This window comes from Rattus rattus, chromosome 14 (assembly GCF_011064425.1).
Source record: "Rattus rattus isolate New Zealand chromosome 14, Rrattus_CSIRO_v1, whole genome shotgun sequence".
Classification (NCBI taxonomy): domain Eukaryota; kingdom Metazoa; phylum Chordata; class Mammalia; order Rodentia; family Muridae; genus Rattus; species Rattus rattus.
In genome coordinates this window covers 68,212,531-68,234,735 of record NC_046167.1, presented here as the reverse complement: position 1 = coordinate 68,234,735, position 22,205 = coordinate 68,212,531, and the positions used below count along the sequence as shown (strand labels likewise).

The window sequence follows — 22,205 nt, the reverse complement described above, 5'->3', positions numbered from 1 at the left end:
CACCCTTGGTGGAGTCTGGGGGCGGAATGCAGGTAGCCAGGCCTATGCAGCAAGTACGCAGCAAGCACCTTTACTCACCGGGCCATCTTGCTGGCCCTATTTTCTATTTTCTGATTAGGCAATCTGCTCACTCATTGTAGCAAAGTCAGAAAACACAGGCGAGGAGAAGTCCAGAATGAAGAGTGCCTGTAACCTCACCGCCCAATGGCAGTCAGGTGTGAGGGGGAGGAGCCAGCTTCCTGACAGACAGTCCTTCTTATGCCCCATTAGCTGGCCTGGCAGGTGGCAGATGCTTGCTCAGTAGTCAGCCCCCTAACACACACACACACACACACACACACACGCACGCACGCACGCACGCACGCACGCACGCACGCGCACACGCACACCCCTAAAGTGTCTCCAAGCCATCATTTCTGAACCTGAAGTAGGACTAGTTGTTGATGAGCTGACTCACCCTGCCAGGTAGGACTGCCAAGTGGTCATAACCCAGGCACAACCAACTCATCGCCTTCCCTCCAACCTACCATCAGGAAGTTATTCCAAGTGGTTCCCATGGACAGCGCTTACCTGAACCCTTTATCCTTTGACAATGGAATGTTAGGGCTCAAGTCACTGTGAAAGGCTTTGGGGGTGAAATTCTCATCTTTCTATTGAGACTTGGGTAAAGAACCAAGAAGACAAGAGCTAGAAGGACGCCTCAGCAGCTGAGAGCGCTCACTGTTCTTGCAATCTGAGTTTGGTTCCCAGCACCCACATGGTGACACACAGCCAACCATTGGCACGCAGAAGGTGCACGTACATGCAGGCCAACCTGCACGCAAAAAAGTAAAATAAAACTAGAGAAAAAGGATGCTCCCTGGAGACTTTGAAGAGCTCTGGCTCTGCCCAGACCCCATCTCTGGCCCCACCTCCTGTATGACCAGATAACATGGTTCTGTTGTTCTGTGGAAATCTGTAGTGCTTTGTTCTGCAAGCCTAGGAAGCATCCCCCTCCCCAGTAACCTGTTGAGCACCAGGGGAAGTGGGGAGGGGCAGAGCTGAGCTACACCCGGTGGTAGGTGTGTGTTCACATCCTCCACAGCTTCTACCCACAAATAGGGGCACTTTAGATCCCTCTAAGTCCCATCCCCGAGCCTACAGGCAGCTGCTCTCACTGGCAGAGAGGGAACCACACAGGGATCTCTGGCTATGTGGCCAGGAATTCTGGCGTCTTGGAGTATGGTAGGGGTGAGGGAGTGGGAGAGGGGTTGGTATCACAGAGGGTTCTGTGGATGAACCTGCCTTTTACAACGTGGCAGAACGGACCTAAGCTTGATTTCAATGTAAGGATATCGAAGAAAGACACATCAGATGTGACTCGTGAGTTCAAGTGAAAAGGAGATATTAGTGGGTGTAACCAACCCTGACTCCATAAGAGAGTGGGGACGCTGGAGATCGTGATCTACCAGGACATGCACTCTCCAAGGTCACCTGCCTGGCCGGGCTGTGCAGAGGTGGGTCGGGGAGAAGAAAGGTGTGCAGACAAACGGCCAGAAGGACTCTAGCTCAAGCGCTGACTTCGGGGCGATCAGTCTGGAGGCTCCCCATTCTCTGCCCCACCAGGTGTCCAGTTCCCATTTCCGCCAGCCCGGCCCACCGCAAGTCGTAGGCAGGACCCGACTAAAGTTCATCACTAGTGTCTCGGAAGGCGCGCCCTGGGTGTGGCTAGAGACAGCCACGCCTTCCAACAACCCGCCCCTCAATTAGGCCCCGCCTCCACCTCGGCAGGCTCCACTGACCACTGCAGAGCACTCAGGATGCGCCGAGTGTCTGGGACCCTTCGGGGCCGGGCGAGGCCCCGGGGGCGTGCAGGGAACACAACGCCGCCAGTCCCAGGAAACCAGACAGGTGAGGGCTGGGGCTGCAGGTCTCGGCGCCCTTTTCACGGACAGAGAAGTGGAAGGGTGAGGGGCTGCTGTGCTGGGGACCCTGTCCAGGAAGGGGGCGTGCATCGCACCGCCAGGATCTTCTCGAGAACGAACTTTCTTCTTGATTTCCCGCCGATCCAGCGGGCGACAGCTAAGTCGAAACCAGGCGGCGGGTACCCCTTAGCGTTTGCAGGGTATCAGCGACGGTCGCTGCGCGCAGTCCCAGACGCCTGCGGAAGTTGGAGCCGGCTTCACCTGGCCCGGTGTGCGGCCGGGGGTTGGAGGGAGTGATCCGGAGTGTCTTCTGGGCCGCAGAGAGTTGTTATCTTTGGTGACTACTCCAGCCTCACTTTACAAATTGGAAAGTGAGCTGGTGAGAGAGGAGATGCTGAAGTTATCCAGCAACCAGGACCCGGGTTGCTTCTAGGCTGTTAAAAGGTCAGAGGTCTGCAGGAGGAGGGAAAGTGGTTGTTAAGTGTGCTGAAGAGGGTTCTACGGTTGATCTTAGCCAAAAGGGCGAGAAACAATGCTGACGTCAGCTTTGCTAACTCTAAGAAGCACCACCAAAACCGCATTTCTCCCAACAGCTCAGTCCTGTGCATCCAGGAGGTGCCTTGTCACTGTGGAGGGCTTAGCTGAGTTCTGGAGGCACATTGCTCTCACCCTAGCCCGGTGCTTCTCAACCTTCGTAATGCTGCAACCCTTTAATACAGTTCTTTGTGCTGTGATGACTCCCAACCATAAATTTATTTTTGTTGCTACTTCATAACTGTAGTTTTGCTACTTATAAATCCTATTGTAAATAACTGTGTCTTCTACTGGTCTTAGACAATCCCTTGTGAAAAGAGTCGATTGAGAAACTCTTAGTGGGTTTGATTCGTTTGATACCATTCCATCATGCCGACCCATTGCTGGCCCCACAAGTGTGGCTAGTTTTGGCTTTCTAACTGTTACTCCACAGGAGTGAGTGAGTGCCTTTGTATTTGAAGAGGCTAACCTGGTCTGGTACTGCTGGGGAGAGGGGACACTCTTGTGAGTACCTTCTGCTTACTGGTCTGGAGAAGTAGGTGTCACCAGCAAAGAGAGGTGGATGGCCTTGCCTGAGGTTATCCCATGGCCCTGGGGTGGCCTGAAGCCCTGCTGAGTTTGCAAACAAAAGGCTAATTGCATAGGAATCTCTGGAGAAAGTCTGAGAGTCTGGTATCTCACTTGTCCCTTGCCCTGCCTGGCTTCAGGGAAGATCTAGTCCTTGCAGTGTGTCTTTTGCACCCAGCTTCCAAGCGTGGGTCCCCATGCCTCAGTTCCCATATGAGATAAAAGGTGAGTGCTGTATTCCTGCCCCTAGGCTATGGACAGGGTTAGCGGAGAACCTGGAGAGAGAGCCCTTGTTCTTGAGTAATAATCTGTGGGACTTCCTTAGCCTGTGGCCGGTCTTGTTTGCTTAATGGGCTGGGAAGGGAAGGGAAAAGAAGGGGCCTGAAGCTGTGTGGAGATAGTTTGGTGTTGTCCAGAGATAACTGGGAGATAAAGCAATAGCGATGTGTGGTTCCCACAATCTGTAGAATGGGCCCGTTGTTAAGTAGGCCAGAGGTATTGTGGAGGTCTGTGTTCTCCTGTGGGTCGGACTCAGGGCAGGACTAAGAGTGTTGTCATCCCCCAAACCCCCACTCATCCCTGGTCTTCTATCTAGACTGGATAGAGGGTTTGGCTCTGTTCCCAGGGCAGCTCCTGAACTCGTTAGTCTGGGAGGTTTTCCAGGAACACAGGGTTCCAGTGGCTGGAAGCCACCTCCTGCTAACCGCAGAAGGGACCTTGACAAGTACAAGGAGAGGAGGTCAATGAATAGGTGCAGGTGGGCCTTTTTGGATGTGTTCTCAGCTTCAATCCCTGCAGCCTGCTGTGCCCATTACTACATAGGAGAAACTAAGGCCTAGTGATGGCCTGTGTGAGTCAGCATGGTATCCCCTTCCCTTGCCATATACACCCCAGAAGATTCAGAGATACATTTTCCTTGGTTAGAGTAATATCTGTTATGCCACGGAAAGAGAACACGTTGTCTCATGGTATGGAGCCCAGCCTAGATGGCCCATGGTGTCAGGGGCATAGGAAGATGGGCCCAGAGAGAACAGACGACCGCCCTGAGGACACTAAGCCAGGCTATGGGCCTTACATACTCAGTATTAGGACCTCACGTGGTCCTGGCTGCTGGTGTCCAGGGGTCCTGCTGTCAGAGCGTCTGTGTATGCATATTTCAGTCACCTTTAAGAAGTTTGAATCCCATCCCTCCCGCCCCTGCCTCACAATTCACACTTGGCATTTGGAAAGATGCAGACCCAGAGCAAAATTATGTAAGGACTCGCTGGCACGTGGGAACGCAGGCCTGGCTACCAAAGTCCTGGTGAGGCTCTGCCCAGAGGCGTGCCTTCCCTTTCACTGTACTCACACAACCTCTGCCAGCATAAAAGGGGATGAATGTATTAAAAAGGTCAGGGTGAGGGGACCATGGGCCTCAAGAAGGACAGAAGATGCTGGCCCTGCCTGTGGTCCAAGGTTCCAGATAAAAGATTAACAAACAAGGCTCATTCCCAAGGCATCCAGCTGGCCTCAAGGACTGGGGAGGAGATCTGAGGCCCTCCCAGATCTAGCTATAGGCACCTCAGGGTGGCAGGGCCTGGGAACAGAGCTACTGCAGGTGGACTGGGTTGAAAGGTCAGATGGGACAGCTGAAGACCTTCATGGGCTGGCCTTGCTGTGCCCACCTGCCCTTCACTCCATCCCCTAAGCCTGGAGGGCCAGACTGGAACATGTGTGATTTTCGCATGAGCATTAATGCCATTTCATTTTAGTTCTCTGTTGCTTTTCACTCTCTTGAAGATTTACTTCTACAAAAAGTGGCCTGCAGGGTTCCCAAAGTAAAATCTGTACCAGTGCCATGCCCAGAGGGTGGAGGGTCAGCTGCATGGACACAGTGAAGGGCTGGGAGATATGCAGCGACCAGTGTTCAGAGGCCGTGCACAGAGAGGGCTCAAAGCATTTGTCAGCTCAGCCAAGTGTCTTCCTAGGAACCCAGGGTGTCTTCTAGTTCAGTGAGGAAATGTGCCTGCTGGGTCTGGTTCTGGAGGGGCAGATGGGGCTTGATTCTTAGATGCCGGGCATGGGGAGAGTCTGTGAGGTGTCAGATATTCTTGGGAATAGCTGTGGATCTGTAAGTTGAGTTGGGGAGGGCGTCTCTCTTTCTCTGAGCAAGTACCTTTTTGTTCATTCCTTTAGTTCTTGAAACAAGGTTTCTCTGTGAGGTCCTGGCTGTCCCAGAACTCACTCTGTAGACCAGGCTGGTCTCTAACTCAGAGATCCACCTGCCTGTGCCTCTCTGGCAGTTGTGTGCCTGGAAGAGGTCTCCTTGTGTGGCTCACAATGACCTTGAACTCACTATCTTGTTTCACCCTCCTGAGTATCTAGCCGGTACACCCAAGGGTTGCGGGCTTCATAGACAGCCCATCTCTGCCTGCCTGGCACTTTCCATACATTTATTTTCAGGCTGAGGAAGGCTGGGTGCCTGCCTTCATGTTTGCCTTGACCCAGTCTGTGGGCCTCAAGCCTCCTCCTCTAAAAGATGTGTTCATCCCAGAGTAGAATTTACTGGCCTTGCAGGCCCAGGGATGGGTGAAAGAGACCCCAGTGGGGTCTGGGGAAGGAGGTTCCTTGGGCTGTGAACTTGGAGAGAGACTGAGAGAGAGAGAGAGAGAGAGAGAGAGAGAGAGAGAGAGAGAGAGAGTGTAAAGTACTGCCAGCCTGGCCTGGCATGTTTGAGATACTGCTTAAAGTCCTGAGGGATGTAGTTCAGTTGGTGGAGTACTTCCCTGGCATGCATGATACCCTGGATCACATCCCTGGCATGGTATAGACCTACTGTGGGAGCACACAGTAATCCTTTCACTGGGAACATGGAGGGAGACAGGAAGGTTAGGAGTTGATTCAATGTAGTCTAGAGAGTACATGAGACTCTGACTCGAGGTCTACCAAGGCACTAATTCTGTGAACCAGCCCTGCCTCTGTGTCTCTACCACACAGCCCCACCCTCCCTGTGACCCAGTAAGGCAGAAACCCATTTTGCAGATGGGGAAGTCTGCGGTCAGTGTGAAATGTGGGCTGAAACTTGCTGCTGGATCAGACCCAGGAGCCCGTGTGTTTACCTCTGTTCTCATAACAGGGGAAAAGTCTGGGGGGCTTGGGTTGGAAAGACCGGGCTACTCCGAGTTGGGGCCACTCTCTCAAGGCACCCTTCAGCTCGGTTTAGAGGAAGTTGGGCGTCCCTGACCGGAAGTCTCCTTGAGTAACACAAGGAGGAAGGGCTCATCCTCATTGTCCACCTCTTTCCTTTGACCAAACTTCTTTATTTACCTTGTAATAGAAGAACAGTAGTTGGCAGCTGGGGCTCTACACCCGTGAGTCCTCTAGATTGCTGGCTAGAAATGCCATATTTGGGACCAGGGCAGCAATTGAAGCCCCTCTGTCCCAAGTCTCTCCCAGTTTACCTATCCAGGCTGTTCTTTCCACCCTGATGTCTTCCAGATCTGTTCTGGGGGGCTGCCATTCCTCTCTGGGTTGGGCTTGCACTACAAGTGCTCCATGCGTCTTTAATTTGTCAAAAGCTCCTGGGCTTCTGACAGCCAGTGTGGCAGGGCTGGCTGGTCCTCTTTTCCCTGGTGGTTGGTCGGTGGCTTTACCCTTCACCCCCCACAGTTAGGAGGCTCAATGACAGGGCAGGAAATCTGCCTTTTAAGATTCGTGACTGGCTGGCTGTGAGGTGTACCAAGGCCTACAGTCTCTAGCTGACGACAAGCACCCCCTCCCAGCAGAGCCCTCCCCAAAGCACCGGATGTGGCTGTTGACAGACATAGCGTGAACCAAGTGGGGACCGTCGAGGTGCCCCACCCGCCCTGCAGCTAAGATGTATTTAGGGGAAGTGGACGGCAGTGGTTTCCTTGATGAGCCACAGACATTTCGTCCAGTCCTCTCGAAACACCGCCTGGTATTCTATCTGTAGAAGATGAAACAAACACAGGGTAAGAAGTCCCCACATGATAAGGGCAAATGTCAATCTCTGGTTCCCCAGCCCGGGCTGGCCCAACTTGGAAGGCTTTGGTCTGTCATAGCTGTTCTATGTGGCACGTACTTGTGCTGCTGGCCACCCCTACCAGCCAGGACCCTTTCTGATGAAGTCCTTGTTTAGCGAAGCGCTGTGCAGGTGGACCCCTGTGGGTTCTGGTGGACCACTGTGGGTACTGCTATCTCCTGCCTCCTCTCTGTCTATCTGCTACCAAGCTAGCAGCAGGTGGTGAGGGTGGGCCTCCACTCTGCTAACTCAGCTGCAGAAGAATGCAGAAGTTGTCACTCTAAATTGAGGACTGGGAAGTGTTGGCTGCCTGGCATCCTGGGGAAGAGCCCGGAGGCTGGCCAGCGTCTGCCTGGCCATGTCTACCACAGCCCTAAAATCCCATGTTCACTTCCCTGGCTACGGAGATAGTGAATTCCCATGTTCCAGAATACTGCAAAGGCAGAAGGGTAGTGTGGCGTCTGATTTGTCTGTGAGAGCAGCGTCCTTCAGTCCAACCCTGACGTTTATGGAGACAGCGGTGCTCCATGAAGAGAGACGAGACTCTGGAATCAAGAGTTTAAGTTATAGCCAGAGGTGGTGGCAACATACCTTTAAAGCCCAGCACTTGGGAGTTTGAGGCCAGCCTGGTCTACTACAGAGTGAGTTTCAGGACAGCCAGGGCTACACAGAGAAACCTATCTCGAAAAACAAACACACAAACAGAATTCAAATTATGGCTGCCAGCTAGTGACCCACAGCCAATGAGTTACCTGGGTTACTGGTCTTCATGCTTTCATGACAAGCATTTACTGACCGAGCCAGCATTTCCCTGGCCCTTCTGCATCTCTGTTTAAGGACAATATTGCTGTCCCTGCTTCATAGCATTTTGCTATAGTTTGGGGCTGCGTGTTAGCATTTTTTTTTTTTTTTGGTACCTTGATGAGTGAATCTGTGCTTCTTGCTGGAGATGTGACTGTTTTTCACTTTCTTGCCGTTCCGCCAGGCTCTGAGGTGAACATCCTGTTACAGGAATGGAGGTAGCATCATGGTGAAGGTAATACATTACCTTCACACTCACCACACTTTATCCAAGAAGGCTTGGCTGTCACTACGACCTGGGGAGTCACTTTTCTACCCCAAGGGATACTGGTTCTCATCATCATCATTCGTTGTTGTGTCATGTTAGGATGGAACCCAGAGCCTTAGTACGTGTTAGGCAAGTGCTGTACCACAGAGGGATACCACGTCTCGTTTTTATTCATCTATCCCAGCCACCTTGGGGCTGGAGAGATGACTCTGTGGTTAGCAGCACTTGCAAGTGGGTCACACTTTCGATCCCAGCGCTTGCGAGGTGGGCACAGCTGGCCTCTATGAGTACCAACAACAAGAGAGCACTTGCTACTCTCGTATAGGACCCGAGCTTGTTCCCCAGAATCCTTCGGGTGGCTCACAACAGCCTGCAGCCCAGCTCTAGAGAATCAGCCCCTTCTGGCCTCCGAGGGTGCCTGCACTCACATGCACACAGACACAAACACACATACGTATATGCATAATTTAAGAAATAAAAACCGGGGCTGGAGAGATGGCTCAGTGGTTAAGAGCACTGACTGCTCTTCCAAAGGTCCTGAGTTCAAATCCCAGCAACCACATGGTGGCTCACAACCAACTGTAATGAGATCTGATGCCCTCTTCTGGTGTGTCTGAACAGCTACAGTGTACTCATATATAATAAATAAATAAATTAATTTAAAAAAAGAAATAAAAACCTTAGCCACCTTGTGGAGGCTTCTTGGCTTGCTATGTGGTAAGGATGTTTTCCTAGCTACTGGCTGTTTTATCTCTTGCAGTCCTTGCTAACGCATTACTTCAATTTTAAAAGTAAATTGCATGTTTAACTCTCATTGGTAAGATCTCTTTGCAAATCAAAGGGATTGGAGCTTCGTTTACTTTTGAGATATCTTTTCCTAATTTTGTTCATCTGGGTTAATGTTTATCTTTCAGTTATTAAGAGGTAACGAATGGTCACCTTTCATGTTTCTCTCTCCTCTCTCTTTCCCTCCCTCCGTCTCTGCTAATCATTGTGTATCGTCATTTATTGTTATAACACAATCCTCAGACCGTATAGATTTACAGACCATATAGAGCTGGTCAGCCCCCAGCTCTGGAGGGCCTCCTGGAAGGATGTGGCAGTGCCTCTCTGCCCTCTGCTGCCCACACCCCAGGCTCACAGCCCCCTTTCTCTCCAGGCACATGTGCTCAGCTCCATCCACCCCCTAAAGGCACCTTGCAAGTTGTCCGTGGAGATGGCACTTCACTGGGGACTGTGCTCATATTCCATTGCCCCTCTGGCCACCAGATGGTGGGGTCTGGCCTCCTTACTTGCGCCTGGAATGGGAGCACTGCTGACTGGTCTTCAGGAAGCCCTGTGTGCAAAGGTATGTCCTCCTCCTTCCTGAGCTGCCCCAGCTCATCTGCCCCAGCCATAGGCTAGCCCACATTGACAGTTCTCTTCCCCAGTTCGTTCTCATGTCTGAATACAGATGCAGTGCTAGCTTCAACCCCTTGCTGCTGCCCTGGCCCCTGACTGGTTACCAGTGCCATCTAAGCTTGCGCTCTGTTATCTGTCATCTGTGAAGTGGGGAAACAAACCTACCTACTTCCTTACCCACCCTTCTTTTCCTTCATGAAGGCCTCAGGCAAACCCTGACGGATGTTCTGGGTGCCAAGAATTCTAGGAATTGGGAGTACAGAGGGCCAGGATTGTTCCAGCCCTGGATCCCCTGTCTCAGGAAAGGAAGACACATATTCTAGTTGTCTGCTTGTATGTGTAGAACCTGTCTTGACTGTCTAGGGCCTCGTGAGAACTTTTCCTAAGCGAAGGTGGGCATATTACATTAGTGCACAGCCAATAGCTTGGTGCTTGCACGTGTATACACAGCAGTATTTCCTCTACCATCCTGTGTTGGATCAATCTCTTGATTTGAGGGTATCTCTAAGGACTAGGTTCTGAGAGACTAAGAACTGAAAATGGCAGGGCTAACCTGCCAAGGACATAATTCAAGTGGTGGTCAGGTGTCCCAGGATTGAGCCTTATGGGGTTAGGAGACCCCTGGGGACAAAGGGTACACCCTTACATCTTGTGGATGATTCTTAGCTGTCTCCCATTTCACAGCCCTTCATCTGCCATTGGCTAGAGCGTGTCATGTGTCTGAGAGCTGGAGTCTAAACTCTAGATGGTTAGCATGAGTTGGGGGCGGTTGAAAATGGCCTGGGAACCATATATATATATATATGCTTGCTTGAATTATAATCTTGGGATCTTCTTCACAGAATAATCCGGAGAATCTAATAGAGCATGTTCTCAGTGACAGCTGCGGTCACACAGCTGACCTGTACAAGGTTATCCACATCCATCATTCTTGCTTCTTTCAGGAAGATGGGCTGAGAAGGTCCCTGATGAGGTTTGCCTGCATGGGCCATGTGAAAGCTGATGCCACCTCTGTTGGCTCACCCTGCCAAACCCTGCTGAAATGCCCCCTTCTTGAGAATGTCTTCCCTGATAAATCCCTTTAAACATATTCTTTCCAAATCGTTACCTTAGCCACTAGAGCCTGAATGATGTCCCCCAAAATGGACCTTCCTGTGGTCCCCACCCTAACGACTCTGGGCCTAGCAGGTCTGCCAGGAGCTGTGGTTTTTCCCTTGCAGCTGTGCCGCCGCACGAGACCTTTGGCTTCAAGGTGGCAGTGATCGCCTCCATTGTGAGCTGTGCCATCATCCTGCTCATGTCCATGGCCTTCCTCACCTGCTGCCTCCTCAAGTGTGTACAGAAGAGTGAGCAGCGGCGTGCTGACAGGTACAGTGGCCTCACGTCCTTCCGAGAGTGTGCCTGGCTGTGAGGTACCCTGGCCGTGTCTGGGTGTCCCACAGGTCCATCTATGGGTACACATTCTCATGGATATGTGGCTCCTGGGATTCTGAGGCTTATAGCTGGGCTGTGTGTGTGTGTGTGTGTGTGTGTGTGTGTGTGTGTGTGTGTGTGTGTACAGGCATGTAGTCTTTCTGTCTCTGTGTGCATATGCAGTTGATCATGTATGAATGTTGAAGTCACAGAACAACTTTGGGTGTCTATCAGGAGTCCTGTCTCCACCTCTTGTCTGCTTGTAAGAGTTCTAAGAATGGGGTTGGGGATTTAGCTCAGTGGTAGAGCGCTTGCTTTTGGTCCCCAGCTCTGAAAAAAAAGAAAAAAAAAAGAGTTCTAGGAATATGAACTCATGTCCTCATGTTGCACAGCAAATGTTTCCCACACTACACCATTTCCCTGTCCATACACAGGGGACACTTAGTGAACCTGCATACACATATGCCAGCCTGTTGGGTTGGTGGCATTTTGGGCTGCCACAGATGGGCTACACATCAGGTAGGCATCACTGGCATCACAGATGTGGTCCTAGGATTCCAGGTGTGCAGCCCCACACCTGTGCACCCCCACACCTGTATACCCCACACCTGGCAGTAATTGACTCCTCTTTCTCACTGTTTTATTGTGTTAAAACGCACACTTAAACTCACCATGTTATTCACCGTTAAGGGTGCTGTTGAGACAAGTGAGACAGCTCGGTGAGTAAAAGGTCCTGCCGTCAAGTCTGATGACTCATGTTCTGTTCCTGGAACCCACAGAGTGGAAGGAGAGAACCGACTCCCACAAGTTGTCCTCTGACCTCCACGTGTGCCCTGTGGTGCACGAGCCTCCTACCACAAAATAAAAGTGTTATCGAAAAAAAAAAACCCAAAAAACTAAAACCCTGTATTAGCTGTTTGGCACTATAAAAATAAACGGATAAGCAAACCTTTTTTTTTTTTTTTTTTTTTTTTTTTTTTTAAGGAGCAGCACCATTTGTTCTGTGGCAATCGCAGCAAGCAGAGTTCAGCAGTCAGCTGCTCATGCTAGAACTTTCCACATTTGTTTGCTAAGTTGCTTTTTAATTGGAGTTCACCCACTCCCCCCACCCCCGGCTTTTAACATCCGAACAGCACAGGTGTCCCGTTCTCACGCCTGTAGTGACCTGCTGCTGGTCAGTGGGCCACCGCCACGCAGAGCCAAGATGGGTTGTGTAGAGGTATTTCTGCATGTACACAGCTGTGGGGAGACAAGCGGTTGTCTCTCCCTTCATCCTGAACTCTCTCCTCCAGGACAGCTCAGCTGTGGTACCAGCTGAGAGGCGAGGACCTGGAGACCGTACAGGCTGCCTACTTGGGCCTCAAGGGACACAACCACAATAACAGCAGCAGCGTCGTCGGTGGTGGCAGTGGTGGCTCCAGTGGTGGTGGCGGCAAGCCAGGGATTCAGCACAGCCAGGCTCACGACAACCACAGCTTCACCACGTAGGTTACCTAAGTCATAGGGTGGGGGTGTGCTGGGGTACAGAGAGAGGCCCAGGGACCTTTTCCCCAGACCAAGCTCTGACAGGTCCTGGGACACTGCCCACCTCACATTCTGGGGACCCTGGTGCACCTACTTCTTTGGTGCCTCAGCTCTCAACTCCTCAGCTTTTCCAGTGCTCTCGCCCTCCCAGTTGCCTTATCTAGTGTACACTCTGGGATGTGAGAACTGCAGAGACCCTGTACCTCCTACTGTGCTGTCTGCTGTGCCAGAGCCAGTCCCCTCTCCCTCTCTCTCTTGCTGGCTCTCTACATTCTCTCTCTCTCTCTCTCTCTCTCTCTCTCTCTCTCTCTCTCTCTCTCTCTCTCTCTCTCTCCTAGCTCTAGATAGGCATCAGCTATGGCCCTTTCTCTCTTTTCCCTGAATTAGTAAAAGCACAGTCTTTCTTTGTGGGACTGTGTGTTTGTCTGTCTGTCTCTAATTGGGTCTCCTGTAGCCCAGGCTGACCTTGAACTCCCGATTCACTTACCTCTGCCTTCCAAGTGTTGGAATTGCAAATTGGCATACTCGGTCTGTGCAATGCTAGGGATTGAATCCAGGGCTTTGTGCATGCTGGGTGAGCCCTTCGTCAACTGAGCCGTATCTTCAGGCCAGGACATGCCTTTCTGACTCTAGAATCTGGCTACCTTGGTGGTAGATAGAGTAGAGGACACCTCCAGGGTTGCTGCTGCCATTGGTGTGCCGGACTTTGTGCTCAGCATCAGGTTTTGGGGCTCTTTAAATGGAGGAGACAGGCTTCTGTCCTTCAGTGAAGTTTAGCCTGGAAGTCTCATGTAGATATCCTGCCCTAACTGGGGTTTCTATTACTGTGGTGAAACTCCTCCATTAAAAGCAAGATGTGGGTGAAGAGGTTTATTCGGTTTACACTTTCACATCACATTCCATCACCGAAAGAAGTCAGGACAGAACAGGAGGCAGGAAGCAGAAGCTGATGCAGAGGCCATGGAGGAGTGCTGCTTACTGGCTTGCTCAGCCTGCTTTCTTACAGAACCCAGAACCACTAGGCCAGGAGTGGTCCTACCCACAATGGGCTGGGCCCTCCCACATCAATGACTAATTAAGAAAATGCCTTACAGCCAGATCTTCTGAAGGAATCTTCTCAGTTGAAGTTTCTTCCTTTCAAATAACTCTAGCTTATGTCAAGTTGATATAAAGCTAGCCAGCAAAAGCCCAGCATGATGGTGCCTGTCTTTAATCCTAGCACTTCAGAGACAGAGGCAAGCAGATATCAGAGTTTGAGGCCAGCCTGGTCTACAAAGTACAAAGGGAGTCCAAGACAGCCAAGGCTACACAGAGAAACCCTGTCTTGAAAAACAGAACAAAACAAAAAAAAAATTAACCACTACAAATCCATTGTCTCTCTGGGGCCTCCCCACAAGACACTGAGCTGTGAATTCTTATCGTGGGTCTTCTGTGGAGACTTCTACCAGATACTTCTCTGTTGCTGTGATTTAAAACACCACGATCAAAAGCTGCTTCCAGAAGAAAGCTTATTTTGATGCCAGAGGCAGTCAGAGTAAGCCGAGAGATAACCTCTCAACTGTACAAGGCAAGCAGAGAGCAAATTGGAAGTCTAAGCTGTAAACTATCAAAGCCCCCGCTTCCCCAGTCATGTGGTTCCTCTAGCAAGGCTGTACCTTCAAAGGTTCCATAACCCCCAAACAGCGCCACCAGCTGGGCACTAAGTGTTCAAACACACGAGCCTGTGGGGAACATTTCTCATTCAAATCAGAGCAGCTGTTCTCCATCCTTTCACAGGGTCAGAAAACACAGATGTTTATAGTTCGATCTGTAACAGTAGCAAAATTATAGTTACAAAGTAGCAATGAGAATAATTGCATGGTTGGGGGGTGGGTCACCACAGCATGAGGAACTGCATTAAAGGGTTACAGCATTAGGAAGCTTGAGAACCGGCTGGAGAGATGGCTCAGCGGTTAAGAGCACTGATTGCTCTTCCAAAGGGCCTGAGTTCAAATCCCAGCAATGATGTGGTGGCTCACAACCATCTGCAACACAATCTGATGCCCTCTTCTGGTGTCTGAAGAGAGTGACAGGGTACTCACTTGTATATAAAATAAACAAAATCTTTAAAAAGGGGTTGGGGATTTAGCTCAGCGGTAGAGTGCTTGCCTAGGAAGCGCAAGGCCCTGGGTTCAGTCCCCAGCTCCAAAAAAAAAAAAAAAGGAAGCTTGAGAACCACTGCACCAGAGTCAGACTGCCAGAGACAAGCCTATGGTCTCTGACCTGAGGTTGAGTCCTTTAGGTCCCTTTACTATTGGGGCATGAGGGGGTTCTGACCATAGGCTAAGAGCCCAAAGTGATCCTCCTGGACCTTCTGTGATTTTGGGGGTTACCAGGTGGTGCACTGACTTGAGATCCTGGTGTTCTTGTGGAGTAGCCACAGTAAGCTCACTAATTCTTTCTCTGTTCATTTCATTGAAAAAAAAATAGTTTTGAGTCAGGGCCTCATGTAGCCTAAGCTACCCTCAGACTCACTAGGTGGTTGATTATATACTTGAACTCAGGATTCATCTGTTTCTACCTCCCAAGTGCAGGAATTATAGGCATTTGGCACCACGCCCAGCAGGAAAAATTTGTGTCTGCCCTGGAGGGCCGCCCTCTGCTCCTCCTCAGTCCTTCGCTTTCTTTGGCTCTGGTGGCTTATTTAGCAGCAGGAGCCCTGCATGGCTGCACTCGGCTTCTTCTGATGTACTTTGAACTTGGGCTTATGTGCATTCTGGGCCAGCCCGATGCTGTTCTTTGTCCTACTAGGTCACCTAAGGCAGCAGAGCCCTGCTCTTCTCTGGGGTCTTGGCTGTTCCACACCTCATCTGCCTTGACTGCAGGAATCAAGAGGGTACTTGTACCCTATACTGTTTGCCCTGGGCTCATTTGATCTCAGGGAATATTGGTCATCATTGTTATAACTGCATCTGTCCTTATGTAGGAGAGGAAACTGAGGCATGGAGATGGCCACTTATATGACTCCATGTCACGTATGATGTAACAAGGTCTAATGCTTCCAAAGAAATCATTTTCCTGTGTCATCCCATCATGTTGGAAACTGGGTCTGCCTTCAGCTTTCGGCCTTATGACAGGTCCTGTTTACCATGATAGCCTGAAGTCTTATCCTTGATTGTTTTTGCCTGGCTTCTGGTTTTGCTATGTTTCCCAGGCTGTTTTGGAATTCCTGAACTTAAGGAATCCTCCTGCCTCAGCCTCCTGAGTTGCTGGAGCTACAGATGTCTACCTGGCTCTTTTTTCTTTATTAGGTAACCTCTTTGGACTAATCCTAGGAGTGGATTGCTTAAGTCAAGTAGTTTGATTCTTTGTCCAAGAATTCCTCATGTTTGGCCAATTCTTATGAGGAATGTTGTCTCCAAGTGAGGCTACAGAACTGTGTATGGAATTGTGTTTACCTGCCTGTTGTGTGAAGAACTTTTCCTGGGGAGACACAATACACAAGTCTCATCCCAGATAGGGATCACACACAAAAACCCCAAGAACAGATACCACCAAAGTCCAATTTGGTGCACCAATGCAGAAATGACTCAAAGAACTACATCACCAAGGCCTACATGGGTGACAGCTCCCAAAAGTTAGGAACCTGGAGCACACTGCACAGCCAGTAGGCAGCTCAGCAGGTTGAAGAGAGTCCCATCCCAGTGACTCAAGCTGATATAAACCTCTTTCAGGCAGCTCAGCTGGTTTCTGCTCCTTCCAGGCAACTGGTCTGGTCTCAGCTTTCTTGTCTGATGAGGGAACTTTAAGCTTTTATTGTTTACTTTGGCAGGGGAGGGCCTAGTGGATCTGTCAGTTTCAGGGACTTCCTGAAGTTCTTTTGAATTGTTTACCTTCCTGCTTAAGGAGCTAACCTTCAGGATAGAATGTTTCAGTTTCAGAGGAGACTGCACCAGAACACTTTCCAGGGGAGTGGGAGAGCTCTAGGTGACTTGGATGCTCTATGCAGAGGGGGACTACCACAAGAAAGATGATGGCCACCCTGAGAGTCAGCTCTAGTTGGTATAGCTCAAAAGGCAGGAAGCAGGGAAGGATGAGAGAGGGTTGGGCTCAGAAAGGGCTTTCTGCCCAGTTGGAGGTATAGCCCCTAACCTTCAAAGCCCCTGGCCTTGGGTTCCCAGGTAGAAGGGTGCTCTAGACCTGGGCCATCTGCCCCTTTAGCAAGGCCCACACTGCCTTGTTATTGAGACGACTGCCCTCTGACCTTGCTGTTAGTACATGATACTATCCTAAATTCTTCCAGATGCTTGCTGTCTTCCTAAGTGAAGGTATTGAGTTTGTCCCATTTATTGTAAGGTTAAAAAAACTTAATGCTACCTGGCGATGGTGGCACGCACCTGTAGTCCCAGCATTCTGGAGGCAAGAGGAACTCCGTGAGTTTGAAGCCATCCTGGTCTAGTTATCTAGCTGCAGGTCAGCCAGAGTTACAAAACAAAACATCAGTAAAGAAACCTGTGCCGAGGACTGGGAATATAGTATATAATAACTCAGGCAACAGAGGGCTTGCCTTCCATACTCGAAGCCCTGGCTGGATTACAATTCCCAATACTGTGGAAACTGTACTTGGCATCACATGCCTGTGATCTTAGCTCTTATTATTTCATTCATGTGTTCACAAGACCACTAGACCATCGCTTAATTTCTTCTACCTGTGATTTTCCTCATAGGGGGAGGGATAGAGGGAGCATTGGGCTGGGAGTGTGTCCTGGCCAGGAGATGATGCTGGAAGTGACTGCTCAGGAGAGTCTATCTGTGGGAGGAGGGAGAGACAGCACCTTAGGAGGGGGCATATGTGAGGAGAGGTGGGTAGCTAGGCAATCTGAAGAGAGCAGAGGCCTGGAGTCCAGAAGCAAGAGATTGGAAGGAGGCCAACAGGTAGGCAGGGCCAGCTCCTCAGTCTGGAGAATTGGCTTGTGAGGGAGCTGAAGGGAATTGGGGATATAGAAGGGAAGGTAGGTGGATCAGCCTCCAAAGGAGACATATCGAGGAAAGGTGGTGATATCTTTTCCTCCCTGAGACATCCCCAGGTCCTGGTCAGGGAGCTGGGCTCCTGTGATTCTTATAGACACTGAAACATACCCAGCAAGTTCCTTTTCTCTGGGAGCAGCCATGAGAGAGCTGAGATCCAGGAAGATCTTATGGCAGGGGTTGGGGGTGGCACTTCTAACAGGAGATGGCCCCTTGGGCAGTGGTCCAGCCTGAGCTCATTAAGGCCTTGGGTGAGCCCCAAAAGGCTCATCACTCTCTTCCCCAGCTCTTGCCTCTTCTTCCCTCAGAGACCTCAGCGACATCAGAGAGCAGCCCGGTGTGCCCCGCAGTGTGGACAAAGACCCTTGGATTTTCAAGATGGGAGCTCCGAGCCCTGGTGGCTCCTCCAGCTCTCCACACACCTACGTGATGGTCCACGCAATGAACTCTGCAGGGCTGGCCCCTGGAAACCCCACGAGGCCCAAAGCGTACCTTCCGGGGTGACCCCACTAGCCAGAGGCCTGCAACTCAACATTTGCCCGGCTGGATGTCGACCAGGGTAGTCACCTCCAGGTATAGGGGCCTTTGGGAGCCTAGCTGACGTTAAAGGCTGGGGCTCCAGTGGGGAACAGTCGTTCCTGGAGGAGACCTCTGTGGCCGTTACGGGACCTGCTCATTGAACTGCTACTGGGGTGCGGTCCCAAAGAAGTCAACACAACCAGGGTTCTTCTTAGAGAGACAGACATTTTAAGCAGATATAGTTTTGCGTAGTAGACTATGAAAATATTAATAAAGTACGATCAGCACTGCAGGTTATGATCTTCTGGGGCAGGGGTGCACCGCCTGGAAGCAGGGGCCCCCAGGACTTCATCTGTAAATTGCAGGTGAGGTAAGTAGATGTGTTTTCTTTGCATAAAAACAGAGTGGGGTTGGAAATGCAACTCAGTTTGTGGAATGCTCGAGTATCATGCAGAACAAGGCTTCAATAACCCCAGCACCGTACAAACCAGGCAAGGTAGCTTGGGCCCGTAATCCCAGTGCTTGGGAGGCGGGGGGAGGAGGATATGAATTTCAGGGCCGTCCTCAACCACACAGTAAGTTCAATGCTGCCCCGGGCTACAGGAAATCCTGTCTAAATAAATAAATAAATAATAAACAAACTCACTCTAAGGTAGAAACCACTGTCCACTTGGCCATCCCAACAAATCCTCCAATCCGGTTGTCATGAAACTGATCACGTATTATCATCCCCCTGGAGCTCTGAGCTTGTTGGAGACACGGGAGTCATTGAGCTCTGGTTACTCACAGGTCTTGTGTTTGCTGCTGGTGGTCAGTGGGGACCTTCTGAAGTCTTAGTGGGAATAGTCTCCCTTCCAAGGCACCTCCCAATTCCCAGTTTCCTCATAGCCTGGAGGCTGATTTCCAAGGTGAGATACAATGTGAGCTCCAGATGGAGGGTGTTGCCTTACGGTCTTCTGCCTTGAAAGCTGTCTGCCTTCCCATATTCTACTCATCAGGAAACCCCCAGTCAGCTGGGCATCACTGGTGTGGGAAAGCAGAAGTGGCAGACATGTTTTTAAAAAAATACATCTGCTGGGTTTACAATCATAGTCCTAGCCACTCAGGAGGCTGAGACAGATTGCTTTTGAGCTGGGAGTTGGAGGCTAGCCTGGACTACATAGCAAGACCTCCCTCCTCCCATATCTCATAAAACAAAACAAAAATCTAAACCCCACTACAGCTCAGTGGTAGAGCCCTTACCTAACATCCTGTGGTTAGGAGTTCAGTGTCCAAGTCAAAGCCATCACAATCGCTTGGAAGCCAGCAACTTGTCAAATCGGTTTCATAAAATCTAGCCCTGCCAGGTGTGATGACACATTCCATTAATCCCAGCACTCAGGAGGCAGGCCAGCCTGCTCTATATAGTTCTGGGATAGCCAGAGCTAAGTAGAAAGAAACTGAGGTCCCAAGAAAGCCATCACATGACCGGGGTTCTTTTAAAAAGACTCAGACATTTTAGGCAGATATAGTTTTGCATAGTAGAATATTAAAATATTAATAATGTACTTTCAGCAATACAGATAGTTACCTCACCATCCTTTGGGGCTGTAATCCCAGCAACTCACCCCAAGACAGAGGCCTAGCCTGATCTACGTAGGAAGACTGTCTTTAAAAATAAATAAATGAAAAATGAAAACCCTAATTTACTGGCCTCAGGCCTCACTCTGAAGGGAATGGTTTGTTACAGGAAGCTGTGTGCTTGCACGCAATGCATACCTGGTTGGAGGTACCTCATAATTTACATCATTCGAAATGTAAATTCAAAATGAACTTTGAGTTCACTGTAGCTCAGGCTCTCCGGTTCTCACTCACTTCAGAGCCCCAAGTTCGTCTTGGCCAATTAAAAGTATATCTCGTCCACTGCCGTGAGATATTTCAGTCCGTGAATGTGTTTGCCGCAGAGCCTGGTAGTTCAATCCCCAGGAGCCACGTGGTGGGGAGAAAAGTCAACTCCTGCAGGTTACCTTCTGACCTTTACATGGACACCATAGCCCATGCGATCCCATCCATCCCTTAGAAAGAGGGCTAGAGAGATGGGTCAGTGATTAAGAGTGAACACTGCTCTCAGAGAGGATGCCTGTTGGGTGCCTCTTAACCCCCTGTAGCTCCAGTTACATGAAATCTAAAGTCCTTTTCTGGTTCCTGTGGGCACTTGTACTCCACGTGTACGCACACATAATTTTAAGAAATTATACGCACTTGTAGTCTCCTACAGTTTGGAATGTGGCCATTGAGAAAAGTTAACTTTGTCCTCTCTCCTTTTGGAGGCATGAAGGACATGTTGTACCCTGAGTAAGAGCCTGAAGAAGTAGGTGAAAGAAAGCCTGCAGAAGCCATGGTTATCATTTTTTACACATAAACAGCCATCTACCGGATAGAAGTCACACTGTCCCTCTAATGAATACATGTGTGTACGTATATGTATGTATATGTATATCTATACCTACACACACACACACACACACACACACGAGCTAAAAAAAAAGACACTGGGTATTTTTTATGCTCAGGTATTAATTTGCGGACACCTTTGTCCTGATGCCCTTATGTTCTGCAGGTTTCCAGGTCAGAGGTCAAGGACAGTGGCATGTGGGCTGGCAGGGTCAGCAATATTCTGTGGGTCCTGTGGCCTCAGCTCCTGGTCAGGTCTGCTTTGCCACAGTGGCTCTGGATACTGGTCAGAAACAGCTCAACTCTTCCCAGACCTTCAGTCCACCAACCAGGGTTTGGATGGACAGCCAAAGGCTCTGGGTTCTTCTAAGGAACCACTGGTTCCTGGTGCCCTGTGTTAATCAAGATGGCCGAGGCTGGACACCCCATAATGCAATGTATAAAATTTTAAAAATATTTAGTTATTTTATGTATATGAATGTGTGTATGTATGTGAGTGTACCGTACATGTGCCTAGTGTCCACAGAAATCATTTGCAATGGATCCCCTGGAGTAGAGCTTACAGACAGTTGTGAACCATGTGGCTGCCAGGAACCGAACCCAGGTTCTCTGCCAGAGCAGCAGACACTTTAACTTCCCGGCTGTCCCTGTGGCCCCAGCCTCTTAACTTTCAGTTTGAGACATTGTTTCATTGAGTGGTTGGTTAGTCTTGCCTTCGGATCCTCCCGCCTTAGCTTCCCAAATAGCTAAGATGGTCATCCCAAGTCACCAGGAACCCTATAGTTGGGTCTTTAATTTGTTCGTGCGATGGGGAGTGGGGGTCTTACAGCCTCTCTCAGGCTGGCCTCCAGTTTACGGGTTCAAGGGATCTCCCTGCTTCAGTCTACAAAGTAGCAAGTACCACCCTCACTGTGCACCACACCAACACAGCCAGCCCAGCTCCCGCCCCTACCCCGACCCCTTTTTGGAGGCCTTGTTTTCATGATACCCAGAGAAGCCTACATTGAAGATCACCCTGAGCTACCAATCTCCCTGTCTCTACATTCCAAGTGCCATAATTATAGACACATAGTATCACATCAAGTTTGTGGATTGCTAGGGATCAAAACAAGGGTCTCTCTACGCAGACCCTCTCTAATGAGCCACATCCTCAGCTCTCTTTAAGGCACAGAAGTATCCCACCATTTGGATGAACCACATTCGGTTGCTGCTTTCATCCACTGCCAGACCCGGGAATGGCTTCAACCTCTCTGTTGCCAAATGTGATGCTGCTACTCACACAAGTGTGGGCATGTTTCTTTGAGATGCAGCTTTCAGTTCTTTGGTTTATCCAGAGAATTGACAGCCCAGAGCAGATCACTGTAAGCCCACCCTAACCCCAAGATGTCATCCCTCAAAACTTTGAATTCACAACTGATTTGCAAGTGACTTCCTGATATCCTTCCTATTGCTGGTTCCCTCACTCCACTCCAGCTACACTGGATGCCCCACAGATACAGAGAGGCCACTCTTGGATCCTGCACAGATGTAGAACACTTCCCTGGTTACCCTAGCACCCTCACTTCAGCCAGCTCTGTGCTCTGATGCAGCCCAGCGGGGGAGCACCTGTGGGTCTGCGCAAAGCCCTGTGTTTGATCCTCAGCACCATGTATGCGTGCGCAGACAAGAACCATTTATCTCTACTGGCTTGTGGGTGTATAAACTGACGCTATGACCACTCTATGGTACAGTTAAAGGGAAAAAGGCTTTTATTGTAGATTTGAGAGAGAACAGCATCTGGAAGAGCCCAGAGAAGAAGAGAGAAAGAAGTAGA

At 50.1% G+C, this 22,205-nt stretch overlaps 1 protein-coding gene across 1 annotated transcript; it reads left to right on the top strand.

The window, feature by feature from the left end:
• Positions 1-1,774: 1,774 nt before the first annotated feature.
• On the top strand, positions 1,775-18,251 carry Susd3 (sushi domain containing 3). The gene is made up of 5 exons (XM_032884630.1): positions 1,775-1,890; positions 9,255-9,443; positions 10,717-10,864; positions 12,202-12,393; positions 17,749-18,251. The coding sequence occupies exons 1-5, from the start codon at positions 1,800-1,802 to the stop codon at positions 17,942-17,944; spliced, it is 816 nt and encodes a 271-aa protein (XP_032740521.1). The 5' UTR covers positions 1,775-1,799; the 3' UTR covers positions 17,945-18,251.
• The last annotated feature ends 3,954 nt before the right edge of the window (positions 18,252-22,205 follow it).

What these genes read in the sequence shown, in the direction of transcription:
- Susd3 (XM_032884630.1), top strand. Translation starts at nt 1,800, where the DNA reads ATGCGCCGAGTGTCTGGGACCCTTCGGGGCCGGGCGAGGCCCCGGGGG. An exon ending in AGTCCCAGGAAACCAGACAG is followed by an intron (nt 1,891 to 9,254) that starts GTGAGGGCTGGG and finishes CTTTCTCTCCAG; the next exon opens with GCACATGTGCTCAGCTCCAT. An exon ending in AGGAAGCCCTGTGTGCAAAG is followed by an intron (nt 9,444 to 10,716) that starts GTATGTCCTCCT and finishes TTTCCCTTGCAG; the next exon opens with CTGTGCCGCCGCACGAGACC.